The 13,284-nt window shown below is 37.1% G+C and overlaps 1 protein-coding gene across 2 annotated transcripts in view; it reads right to left on the reverse strand.

Annotated features, from left to right (window-relative positions):
- Positions 1-13,284, reverse strand: part of LOC150105929 (Fanconi anemia group E protein-like) — a 145,104-nt gene that overhangs the window by 63,580 nt on the left and 68,240 nt on the right. For both annotated transcript variants that reach the window (XM_090393693.1, XM_090393692.1), the window contains exon 5: positions 11,824-11,947. In XM_090393693.1, coding sequence (XP_090249819.1) covers positions 11,824-11,947 — 124 coding nt within the window. The remainder of the gene's footprint in view (positions 1-11,823; positions 11,948-13,284) is intronic.

Below are 13,284 nucleotides of genomic sequence, written 5' to 3' on the forward strand. Positions count from 1 at the left end.
TTGAACAATACATCTTTGGTACACATTCGCTTATGCATGTTCGTATCGAGACTTTTGTTACTATCTTGCTCACTTGTAACACTTACATCACCAGGATCTTCTTCATCTGAAGTACACAATTCACTTAACTCAGACAATTCTTCTCCCGACTCATTTGTTGTTAACAATTCATCAATTTGATTATCAGTAAGATAACGCGGATATTTACTGGTAGACGCCATATTGTGACATCCCTCAAAAATCCCCAGTCATGTGGTTTAAGCATCGTGCTACATATGATTAGTTCCACCAGTTCAAATTTTTCTCTTTAGATGTCATAGAAGGACAGAAACCCAAGTCAAATAAACTTCATTTGGTTGGCAATAGATGGAGGAACCTACCCACGAAGTTTGAATATCTTACGACGATTCTTTCCATACTAAAAAATTGTCTGAATATGGGAGGCGTGCCAAACGAACATATGGGGGCTCAGCAAAGCAGGTGCGTATTTCCGGGCCCGTAATAATACGATCTCAGCAGTGAAAGGGTTAAATATGTCTATGCACGTTCCATTCTTACTTAATAAGCAAGAATAACTACCAGTTATTCTTACTTATTAAGTAAGAATAAATGGTAGTTGATAAATGGTATGGGTTTGCAATATGCATTTGTAAAGTTGTATATAACTAAAGTTTTTTACTTTATTTCTTCACTCGCTTGTGTTCTATTTAATGTCCCCCTTTGTTCTACTTCCTGCCTTGCCTTAATTTCTATTGCACATGAGGTCGGCTTTATTTCTGATTGCCGCCAGCTATATGTTTACAATCTATCCAACCTCTTGGAAACCTTTCAGTCTTGAAAAATTTATATATATATTTTTTTCGACTGTGGCAGACAGACTGCACTTTCAAGAGTGGGGAATCGGAGTGCAGACTAACAACAATGCAGGGATTCGAGACCTTAATCGGAACTCTCTCTTTATCTTATTGTATCATTGTATCAGCCGTGACAACTTACTACAAGCACACATTCTCGTGGAAAGGCTTAGATGTTGGTTATGCATTTTCACTATATAATTTAAGGAAATTACAACGTACTAGGATATACATTAAAATAAATTTTAATATACTTCAATATTTCGGCAATGTCACGTTGCCATTTTCAAGAACTTAAGTACAAGACACATGCACGCAGGCATAACAAAACAGTAAGTGAGGAAGAAGTAGGAAGCTATTATTTCTCCTAAAGTCCTGACTGTGCCCTCTAGTGGGCAATGTTGGTATTCTTGGGCGATTGGGCTGAAGGTCTTCTGATGTAGATTTCCCAAATTTGAGGAAGTCTCATGCAGCCCAAATTTGTTGAGGTTTGGATCGCTTCTTAGGGCTGAAGCTGATTCCATGAAAAGCCTTTCATATCTATATTTGCTACGGTGTATTATCCTGGATTTCTTCCACCGTATTCTATGGCAGGTATCCAGCACATGGTCAGCAAGACCAGCGTGGCTGTATTGGTGAAAATGAATTGTTTTCACAGTGATACAAATTGAACGTGGAATTCGACAGGTTCACTTTTTTTTTTTTTTTGGAGATAGTGCATTGACAGATATCAGATCATTGTCTTGTTTACAAGTTATTTATTATAACTGAGAAATGCATATACAGTCTAAACATCAAATAGATATAGCTACACTTTCCTGGTTTTTCTAAATATTGGTTCTAGGCTTTTATAGGACTTTATGTTCCATCAGGATGTCCTGTTCTTCTGTCTTGTTTATAGTGTTGCAGCAATGAACTTCATCCTTTGTGAAGGTTCAATATGTATAGTGGGTGATGTTCCCCTTGCCTTTCCTTGGTCGTTGGCAACTGGAAGTCTTCAATCGGGATCATGCCAGGGGAGTTCTGGGACTACATCAGCGAAGCCTCTCTTTTTGGTTCCCGACTATAGATGCCGGTGGTTGCAGGGAAGAGTAAGCACTGAGAACCTAGGAACCCCCTTTCCCTACTCATGAGGTCACTTAAATATCTTTCGATTTCCTTTGTCTTTCATCTTCACACGTTACGTGCTTACGCTCAGGCATGTTGATGTAACTTTCATGTGCCTTATCTGAAATCTTTGTTCTTGGTGCTCTCTGACCTTTGCAAGTCACTGCAACTTTTCCCTTCAGGAACTTCCTTTTGTTCTTCATTAATTCAGACAACTTTTTTCTGACTCATTATTTAACAAAGAAAGTTTTCTTTCTTTTGTGCTGAGCACAAATGATTACAAGCAATATCAAAACCTTGCATATATTATGCATTATAAACTATTATCACATATTCACTTGACATCAATTTTATATTACATATTATGTATTTTCCTGACTAGTCTATCTATGCGAAATCATCAGCTGACAATACATTGAGCAGAAATTTACAGATATGAACTAGCATAAATGAAAGATGCCGAGAAATTTTATTCTTGGTGTCATCCTTTATCCAAATACAGCAATCCCTCGATTAATGCACCTCCAATTAGTGAGTCATTTTTTTTCTATACCCAAATTCGATAAGGGTGCCTCTAAAATTCCATTAGTGCACCTATTACATCTTAAAAATAAATGTTACAGATTTTAAAAATTTTCCGTCTATACATTTTTTATGGCTAATTATATTAAAAAATCACTTACCAGGATGAAATAATTTAGTTACCAATTTAAAACATTTTTTACAATATCAAATCTTGGAAAGAAGTCTCTAATTCAATCTAATTGATTGAATTAGAGACTTCTTTCTACATGGATCGAAGATTGTAACCAAAAACGGATTTCAAAAAGCAATGACCTTATTAAATCAAAAGCATAAAGTCTCTTTGCAACCATGAAAGAAAGGGCTATCAATGATGGAAAAGAAGAATTCCACACTAGCACTGGGTAATTTGAGCGTTTCAAAAAGAGAAATAACCTACATGATGTTCTAATCACAGGCGAAGCTGCAAGTGCAGATAAGGAGGCGGCCACAAATCATCCCGAGATTTTGAAGAAAATTGCTATTGTGACCAACAAATATTTAATGTCGATGAAAAACCGGCCTTTTTTTTTGGAAGTGAATGCCTTCCAAGAGTTTTCTGGCCAAATCAGAGAAATCTCAGCCTGTTTATAAAGTGACAAAGTCGAATGAAATTACTGCTAGCAATATGCGAGCCATTTGGAAGTACAATCTTCCACATTGTGCAAATGATTTTAGAGGCTCTTCAAATGAATCTAAGTTAATTAAATCTCATTCTGAGAAACTGAGTGATTCCGACCTGCTAAATTTAGATGCACAATGGGAAGATCCTGAAGAATATGAAGAAAATTTAATCGCTACAAACCCAAAGAGATTTCACAGAAACAATTTGAAAATATTTTTCATACAATTGAAGTTTTTAAGCAGCAATGCTTAGAAGTTGACCCTGATGAAGAGAGAAGCAGTAAAATTTGCAGAAGTAGTAGAAGAGGTAATAGGGCCATACCGTCAGTTGTATGAAAAAAAAAAAAAAAAACAGAATGCCTGCCAAACTACATTAGCTCTATTCTTTGTTAAGTAGAATAAACAATTTATATATTCTGAATATGTTTTACTGTCGTTCAGTTTCATGGTTTTCTTTTAACTAGGCCCTGAGATATATCCTAACTCTTTTATAAAAAAAAAAATTAAGGGTCAAAATAAAAATTTGAGGAATGAATTATACTTTTTCCCATAGGTTATTATATTCGATTAGTGCATTTTCAATTAATGCGCCTGTTTTAAGAATGCATTAGGCACATTAATCGAGGGATTGTTGTAGAAGCAAACGAAGTTTGCACACAAAGTAACTTCATGATAGGGCAACTCGTACATAGAGACTTCACATCAGTTGCCTTAGTATCTCATAATACAGTGCTCATATCCTTACAGACATGTATAATGTCTATGCATATGGGAAGAGCCACTACCCAGACTGATTTCGGCCTTTAATTAGGTCTCATCAGTGGGAACCAGACCCAGAAATGATACCACAGTTGAAGTAATGTAGAAAACATATTTCCATATGCAAGTAGCCAAATAGAACCAAGTGGGAAAACTCTCAACATCTATCTCTAATCCAGAGTATTTTGATAATAAAGCATGACATCTTTTGGCTACTTGTATATGGAAATATGACTTTTGCATTACTTCAACCTTGGACTCACTTCTGGGTCTGGCTCCCACTGATGAGACCTCAAATAAAGGTTGAAGCCAGTCTGGGTAGTGGCGCTTCCCATAATGCATAGCATTATACATGTCCGTAAGGATATGTGCATTGCATTATGGGATACTAAGGCAATTGATCTTTAGACTAATGAATCATTAGCCTCCACATATGAGTTGCAATGTCATGAAGTTACTTCATACACAAATTCTGTTCGCTTACACTTGGATAAATGATGAAACCAAAAATATAATTTCTTGATATCTTTAGTTTATAATATATTATCATCATCATTTCCTGATATATATACCCCCAAGGGGGGAATTCAGGTTACTATGACAGCACTACATGTTAGGTTCAGGTTATTATTAATCTCCTATCAACAATTTTCCTCCAAATTAGTCTATCACTTGTAAGCACTCTGATATTGTCATATCTATAATTATAAATAATAAATTACACAATAACCACAGTAATTAACTTTAATGCAGGTTTAAATATGAACGCCTTTTGGAAGAGAGAGAGATTTGGCCAATGCAAAAGGGCTCCACAACTTTCTTTGAAAAGGCATTCATATTTAAACCTGCATCTATGGAGAAGAAGAGCTTTATCCCACTGGATATTGTGTTTAGTGTCAGTACTACGTTGTGCCACAATACTTTTTTGAGGTTTCATATATTCGATATAATATTGATGTTCTTTAATTCTTTTTTCTACAGAACGGCCTGTTTGACCAAAGTATGCTAGATTATGTGATTATTAAATACTTAAGGAATTGACAGTGTATACTAGAAATATAAATTAAATCAAACTTTAATATATACTTTCCAATATTTCAGCAACGTCATGTTGCCATCTTCTTGGGAACTTAAGATAAAAAAATGTGCACGCAAGTACTATATAACAGCAAATGAGAAACGAAGCGAGGAAGCTAACATTTTCCTAAAGTCCTGATGGTGCCCCCTACCGGGCTATATTAGGTGTTCTTGGTCTTTGGGCTGAAGTTCTCCTGATGTATGTTTCCCAAATTTGGGGCAGTCGCATGCATCCAATATTGTTGAGGTTTGGCATGTTCCTAAGGGCTGAGGCTGATTCCATGAATAGCCCTTCATATTTGAACTTGCTGTGGTATATTACTGTGGCTTTCCTCCACCTTATTCTGTGGCGAGTATCCAGAGCATGGTCTGCAAGCCCAGAGTGGCTGTACTAGTGAAATCGGATGTAGTCCTTGTGTTCTGAGATTCTGATATTTGCTGTCCTGCCTGTTTGGCCAAAATAGGACAATTTACAGCTGCAAGGGACCTAGTATACACCAGGTAGGTTTAGGGCAGTGATGTTCAACCTTTTTTACTACGCTAGCTACTTTTCTATAAAAAGTTATTCGGCAATCTACTCTCTTATATAGATGACGTTCCCCCAACCTGATATCTGATTACTCACAAATAAACAACTAAAAAAAAATACACAACTAAAAACTTTATTTATCACTTTTAATTATTTCAATACAACAACAACAAAAAAAAATATTGGAATAAAATATTTATTTCTCTATTTTGGAAAACCAAAGTAAGAAAAAACTGGTGAATGTCTGACATTAACCTGGCCTGGAAACTTTTCTCCGGCAATTGGAACTCTTCCTTTCAGCAATTTGAAACCTTGTCTGCGGCCTAGAAGTAGTCTCTCTCCAGCGACATCTCAAACCGAGAAGCTCCTTTCTGGAAGCGGGAAACTCCTCTCTCTCAAGCAACGTGAATCCGGGCAGTCTCTCTGACGGCGACTCTGGACTGGGCGGCCTCCTCTCTGACAGCAATTCTGGAACCGGGACTCCTTCTGCTTGCTTCAGTCCCTTTTTATTAGGCCTCCTCTAAGACCTCGCATGAAGTTTGGCAACCCCCAAAGAATCGGTATGAGTCTTTCATCTTAAGTTTCAAGTTCGGCACGCCTTTCGTTCTCCTTCGCTTTCTTTTGATTGTAAGGTGCCGTCCATCGGAAAGTTGTTTGAACTCTTTCTGACTGACTTCGGAGATGTTTACACTTACAGCCTGCAAGCCTTTCTCATACACAGTGTATAGTGTGAGAACAAAAGAGCTCTCACACAATACTGGCAACACACCATCACACATAAACTCAGCCCACTTCAAAGCCAGTGTAGAAAACCTTACATTCCAACATAATGGTCAGTTTTGACGTCTCCTCCTTATTCACAAATGTCCCTGTCAAAGAAACCTTACAGCTAATCCAAGCTAAATTTCCTCCCAATATCTCAGCCCTATTTCAGTTCACAATGAACTCAGCTATTTTGTTTGGCAGGAAAAATTCTACAAACAGATAGAGGGGACAGCCATGGGTTCACCACTTTCCCCACCCTTGGCTAACTTCTTTATGGAGACTTTTGAAGAGAAAGCCTTAAACTCTACCCCACAAAAACCTACCATATGGCTTCACTATGTTGATGTATTCGCTATTTGGCCACATGGCTTGGATACACTCCTCTCCTTCTTAACACACTTAAACAACCAACACCCCAGAATCAAGTTCACCCTGGAAAAAGAGGAAAACAATAGCCTCCCCTTCCTAGACACACTAGTCACCTGCCAACCCGATGGAACCTTGGTTTTCTCAGTTTATAGAAAACCCACCCATACACTTAATCCACCTTAACACTTTCTCAGTCAATGGTTACCCCTTCCCCAAAAATTACTAAAACCAGTTATCCACAACCCACCTCTCCTCCTTCACAAAAAAGATTACTCTAAATCCATCACCATTCCCTACATCCGAGGCACCTCGGAAAAAATCAACAAAATCCTAAAAAAACACGACCTCTTGTTACAGACCACATAGAAAATTAGCATCCCTTATCCGCTCCACTAAAGACCAACCACTTCCCCTAGACCTACCTGGCATATACCAGGTCCCTTGCAGCTGTAAATTGTCCTATTTTGGCCAAACAGGCAGGACAGCAAATATCAGAATCTCAGAACACAAGGACTACATCTGATTTCACCAGTACAGCCACTCTGGGCTTGCAGACCATGCTCTGGATACCCGCCACTTTTTGAGGGCAAATCGGCAAAATTTTTTGTCCTTTTATAAGTTTGTTCAAGGGTAAACTTGTCTGGTCGGAGATTTCATGCAATCTCGATTTGTCCCATCGGACATTTTGTCCAATCTCGATTTGTCTCATCGGACATTTTGTCCAATCTCGATTTGACCTATCACTGTCTTCATCATCATCATCATCAAATTCCTGCCATGTACCCTCAAGGGGTGTACAGGATATGACAGTACTACATGAAAAAATTACATCATTACTAACTTCCTATCTACAATTTTCCTCCAAATCAGTCTGTTACTTGTCAAGACTCCAACATTATCAGATCTTATATTTCTATCAGATCTATCACTGTCTTATATATTACTATGTCCAATCTAGATTTTTTCTGAGTGAAAACGTCAGAGTAATTCTGAGCCACTTATTTTAATTTCTACAAGATATGTATGTGAGCATTTAATTATAACAAAACAAATAAGGAAACAAATTAATTGAACAGAATTAATTCGGAAATGATGTGAAACAGTATGTGAAAACGAGATAATGGATTTTGAAATCTGCCATGTTTGGAGAATTTAGTCTTCCTCATTGACTTCCTCGGCTGGGTTTACCTTCAAACGATAAACGATTGACCACAGGTACATGTTGAGTCTGTTTTCAGCCTTGTACTGAGGATATTGCTGTACTAGGGAGAAAATGCGTTCTTGGTTATGTAGGTACCGGCTATTCACAGGAGCCCCGATGTTTCTTTGACCTCCAAGAAGGCGTGTTATATCTTGTTTGTTATGCCTCTGTTCCTTCTTCAGGAAATCGATGAACATCCAAAGTGACGGATGGTAAACCGCCATCAACTTTTGGAATTTGTTATGCCAACCTTCTACAGAATTGTTGATTCTCTGTGTCCCATTGATGACCAAATCATGGACATTCCATACCTCGGGTGGAAAGCGAGTGTTTTCCGCCCTCTGATGTAAACACATTCAACATACTCTATCATTCCTTCCAGGTCTTCCGAAACACTCTCTGCAATGTAGTCAAATACCTCGAGTACGTCGTCGATCGGCACGAATGGCAAGCCGAACAGCATTGATGCCTCTTCACGTATAAGACTTCCTGCAACTTTATACTGCTGTGACAGACCCAAAGCTGCCATATGTCGCCAAAGGCCTGAGAAAAGTTCAATAGACAACACTTTATATTTGCATTAGGAAATATCTCCTATGCAGCATTCATATTCGCCAGCTCGAAATCCATCATAACAGTATGTGGATTCACAATGATTCCTGCTTGTTTCGCGGTGTTGACGACATGCTGGTATATTGACCGATATGTAGTCTCAGTTTTTGCGGTAGAGCATACACCGAGGCATGACATGCTCTCGAAATATTCCATGCATAGTAAACAACTGAGCAAATTGTGAGGGCGCAGTTTTAAATGTGCCATCGGAGAAGATAATGTCAAACACTCCAGGTAATCTTAGGTTCTCCGTTGTGGCAAAAACAAGTAGACAATCCTCGTCCTGTACACCAGAATCATAAAAAAGAAATCTGTCATGATTTAACGTTAGTTGATATTCTTCCAGTATCTCAATGCCAACCAAACTTTCGGGAGCACGAGGCCTCGCAGTGTTCTGCCATCTACTGACTTGCCTAAACTATTCCTCTCTGGCAACATAAGTAATACTTCATCTTGCTGAATTTGTCCTATAACCATAAACATAACATGTGAGGGTGGACCATGCATATTGTCTTGCTCCCTTCTCTCTAGAAATATTTTTAACTTTCCTAACCTCTCCGTCCATGCCTGATTCATGTTGGTGATCATCCTTGCCATCTTTGTACACTAGAATGTTGTCTAAACTGACAGTTGTGATGCACCTAGCATTGCAACTGTCACGAACCTCGCATCGCCAATACCGTCTAGTCCTATTCTTGTTATAAGAGTGAAAACGATAACAATAATTTTGTAGATAAAGCATTGGTTTACCCCAGTCACTCATCACAATTTCTGCGATATTCAGCACTGCCAAATTTTAAGGAAAAAAAGTTAACGCTAATTGACTATTATTAATGATCACAAGTTACTTATAACTCCTTGGACTAATATGAAGAATTGGACAAATAGCATTGGACGACTAACCTCAAACCCAGGTATTTTCAGGGCATTTCATCCAATTATTTTCAAATTGAAATAGGATTGGACGAATAACCTCAAACCCAGGTGCTTTCAGGGCATTCTGTCCAATTATTTTCAATTGGACAAATGGCATTGGACAAAATGTCCTACTGGACGAGAAAAGTAATGGACAAAATCAAGGAAATGGACGAGATTTTGATTGGATGAACATAATTGGACAAACTGCCCTGAAATCCTCACCACAGAATAAGGTGGAAGAAAGCCACAGTAATACACTGCAGCAAGTTCAAATATGAAAGACTATTCATGGAATCAGCCTCAGCCCTTAGGAACATGCCAAACCGCAACAAATTTGGATGCATGAGACTGCCCCAAATTTGGGAAACATACATCAGGAGAACTTCAGCCCAAAGGCCAAGAACACCTAATATAGCCCGCTAGGGGCACCATTAGGACCTTAGGAAAGGTCCTAATGGAAAACGTTAGCTTCCTCACTTTGTTTCTCATTTGCTGTTGTGTAGTACTTGCGTGCACGTGTCTTTATCTTAAGTTCCCATGAAGATGGCAACGTGACGTTGCCGAAATATTGGAAAGTATATATTAAAGTTTGATTTAATTTATATTTCTAGTATACACTGTCAATTCCTTAAGTATTTAATAATCATGTTTAATCAGCATATACGCCTTTCTACAAGAATATGTTAGATTACATTCACACAGTATCTGGTAAATGCCAACTAATGATAGAGGTGCCAGTTTGTCTTTTGTTGATGGCAACAGATGAGAAATTTCGTTGATAGGAAAATATGTAGGAATGAGATGATACTTCTTCAAAATTCTACCAATCGGTTCCAAGATGCCAGAAATATAAGGTATTGGAACCCTGGGTTAAAGAATCCTGAGGTGTTGGAACATAGAAGTCCATTATCTGCTGCATTTGATTAGGGTTGTGACCATTAAATTCCATTAACTTTTTAATAGTGAGAAGTTCTTGTTGTAAGCTTGAGGGAGAGGAGCACAGCTTATGTGCTCTATTAATTAAGGACTTGATAACACCAATTTTCTGAGAGGTGTGATGAACAAACTTTTGATGGATGTATCTGCTAGTAAAGGTAGGTTTTCGATAAACACTGGTTGATAAATGACCAGAGGCTGTGCGTGTTTAATTCATAATTAAGAAATTATGAATTTAAAAAAATGAATACAGCTCAATTCAAGGATGAAATTGAGTCAGATAATTCACAGCATATCTTAGGAGAGAATTTTGTAAATAACTAAGATGCAGTTCAGTGTTCATGTCAACTTCTGATTAGATTTTATATGAATTCAATCCACAAAAGGAAACCTATCATGCATTATTTAAATATCAAGGATGGATTAATGGATCTGACAGTCTAGCGATCCCAGTTTAAAGACAAAACAAAGTTTGTTTGTTTTTTTCCCTGCTAGATACTCTGGACCTCTAAATAAGCAAAGTTGTGGTTTCAAACCAGGGGTTGAAAATCATCTTTCACAAACACATCCATTATCATAGCAAGATTCGAGCTCATATCCTATGGAAGAGGGAAGCAAAAACATTCACTTGACCAACAGAGCAATTGGGTAAATATTTCCTGTATGGTAAACATCATTACCATATCATCAGCTGGCCTGGTTGGTTGGTGAATAGTGTCTCCACTCTTGCTCATCAACTAACAGGTTATGGGTTGGATTCTATCGTGTATATGTATTTTGCAAATGTCTGTGTTCAGGTAGCAGGTGAATTTCTATCTGATAAAAGACACTAATCCTACTTACTGAAGGAGTAGATTAAAAAAAAATCCATGTTTGCCAGATTAGAATTTCTGGTTAATCCTTAGCCAACCCACTGTACTATAAATTAAACCTTTCATATATAGTATTGTACTGCATATTGTGACGTCCAGCATAAAATTGCATGGATAAAAATGAACACTGGACCAGAAGTCCTACTTAGTTCTCCATATCCTTGTAGGTCATGCGAAGATTTAGTTATCTAACTTCCTAGTTAACTAAGAACCATTTAGTCATTTTTAATCAGAGTAATTCCAATGCTAATCTAGCATTTCACATATATTGTTTTTTTATTAACTGAAAATTTTATATTTTTTATTATTACAAAATTGGCATTTAAATCAGCACAAAATCAACACTAGATTGAATTATTTCAGAACTGAATTTTAGATGACCAAGGGAAAAAAAAAGTCACAGATCGCACTGAATATCAGAATTCAGTTAAGTGGAGTGAGAAATATTCTTTGTAAGGAAGAGTATGAAAGCATTCAAGGTAAATTATAATGCCCATTTCAGAAAACTTTTATTACTATAAATAATGTTTTGATTTTAAAAATTTAGTATTTTCAAAAGAAATTTCTCTCAGTGCTTTAGTAATAAAGAAAATGAAAAAAAAAAAAAAAATGTCTGCTCCAAAAGTAACAATAACTCACCTAATATTCTGTTTTCTATACAAGGTACAACTAAACCCTCAATTATTGGCTTGGAGTACTTTCTTGAAAAAGAGAGAATAGCTAAAGCCAAGGTTCGAGACACAGATGACTGCAATTTCTGAATCTAGAGAGTAAGAAAGAGGAAAACTATACATTTTGCTATAATTTGCAGAACCATGAGGTTCTACAAATTATACTGGCTCAATCTGTTTTCATATCCCACATTTTAAAGACCAAATACCATGTTAGTCAATCTATTCTGGATTGACAAATATGAAACTTGTTCAAGGACTTATTAATGGAATCATGACTCTTTATTTCTGTATGTCAAGGTCACATCATTACCACAATCTGATGTGATGATTTCAGAACTTGTGCAATGTAATCCCTAAGCTTCAGGTCCCTGTCCACCACAACTCCCAAATCTTCTCTACCTCCTAACTTTCCCCACCCAGTGTATACTTTGCATCCCATCCTAATCTACCAAATTTTTTTCAGAACATTACACTTTGCAACACTCAACTGAGCTCACACACCTACCCACTCCTGTAATCTATTTAAATCCTCCTTAAAGGCCACATCTGTATGACTTCTCATTGTTCTCCCCAATTTTTCATCTGCAACCAGCTGTGGTTCTCCAGTTAAACCATCTCAATATTGTTAATACACATGCTAAACAACAATGACCCCCAAAACAGATCCTTACAGCACACTACTACTAGTGCCTTTCCTCTTTCAGAATACTACACCGACCCACCCCACACACCACTTGCTGATACCAATCCAACATCTTTATATCTTTTTATATATATTTTATATCAGCGTTTCCCAAATGGTGGATCACAACAGCTAAATGCCGGGCCGCCTAAAAAAACTCTCGAAAACTGGGTTTTCTTTTTTTTCATGAAACTCTAAAATACAAGTAAATAGAGTTTAATCGGGACTAATGAATAAATAATTTAATTAATACAGATGAAAAACGCACTCCATCTGCGTCGCCATTTCACAGTCTCTTTGTTACGGCACTCAAAGACATCTTCAACACAATACAATGATGGATTTTCGGCTGTCTTGCCGTCAGGAGTACCCAGTTTTAGCAAAAAAAGTGATAAAATCTCTAATGCCTTTTGTCAAAACCTATGTGTGAAACAGGCTTTTCAACACTGGTTTTTCTAAAAAATAATATAGAAGTCAAACCAGATTTAAGAATAAAGTTATCATCTTTTCCTCCAAACCTGAAGTTTCTAGTTAACAAACAACAGCATCACAGTTCTCATTAATAAATTACTTGGTTTTAGTTTAATTTCTTTATATTTCTGTAAGAGTAAATGCTTCTTTATTATAATAATAATAAATGAAAACTCTATGAACATTCAAATCTGTTTTATTTTACCTATTGGCCATAAAAATTTTAGTGAGTCATGAAGATGAAGTATTAAAATAACTGGGCCATGGAAAAAA

The sequence above is a fragment of the Typopeltis vanoorti genome, chromosome 6, assembly GCF_054136105.1.
Source record: "Typopeltis vanoorti isolate ZY-2024b chromosome 6, IOZ_Tvanoo_1.0, whole genome shotgun sequence".
In the NCBI taxonomy this organism is placed as follows: Eukaryota; Metazoa; Arthropoda; class Arachnida; order Uropygi; family Thelyphonidae; genus Typopeltis; species Typopeltis vanoorti.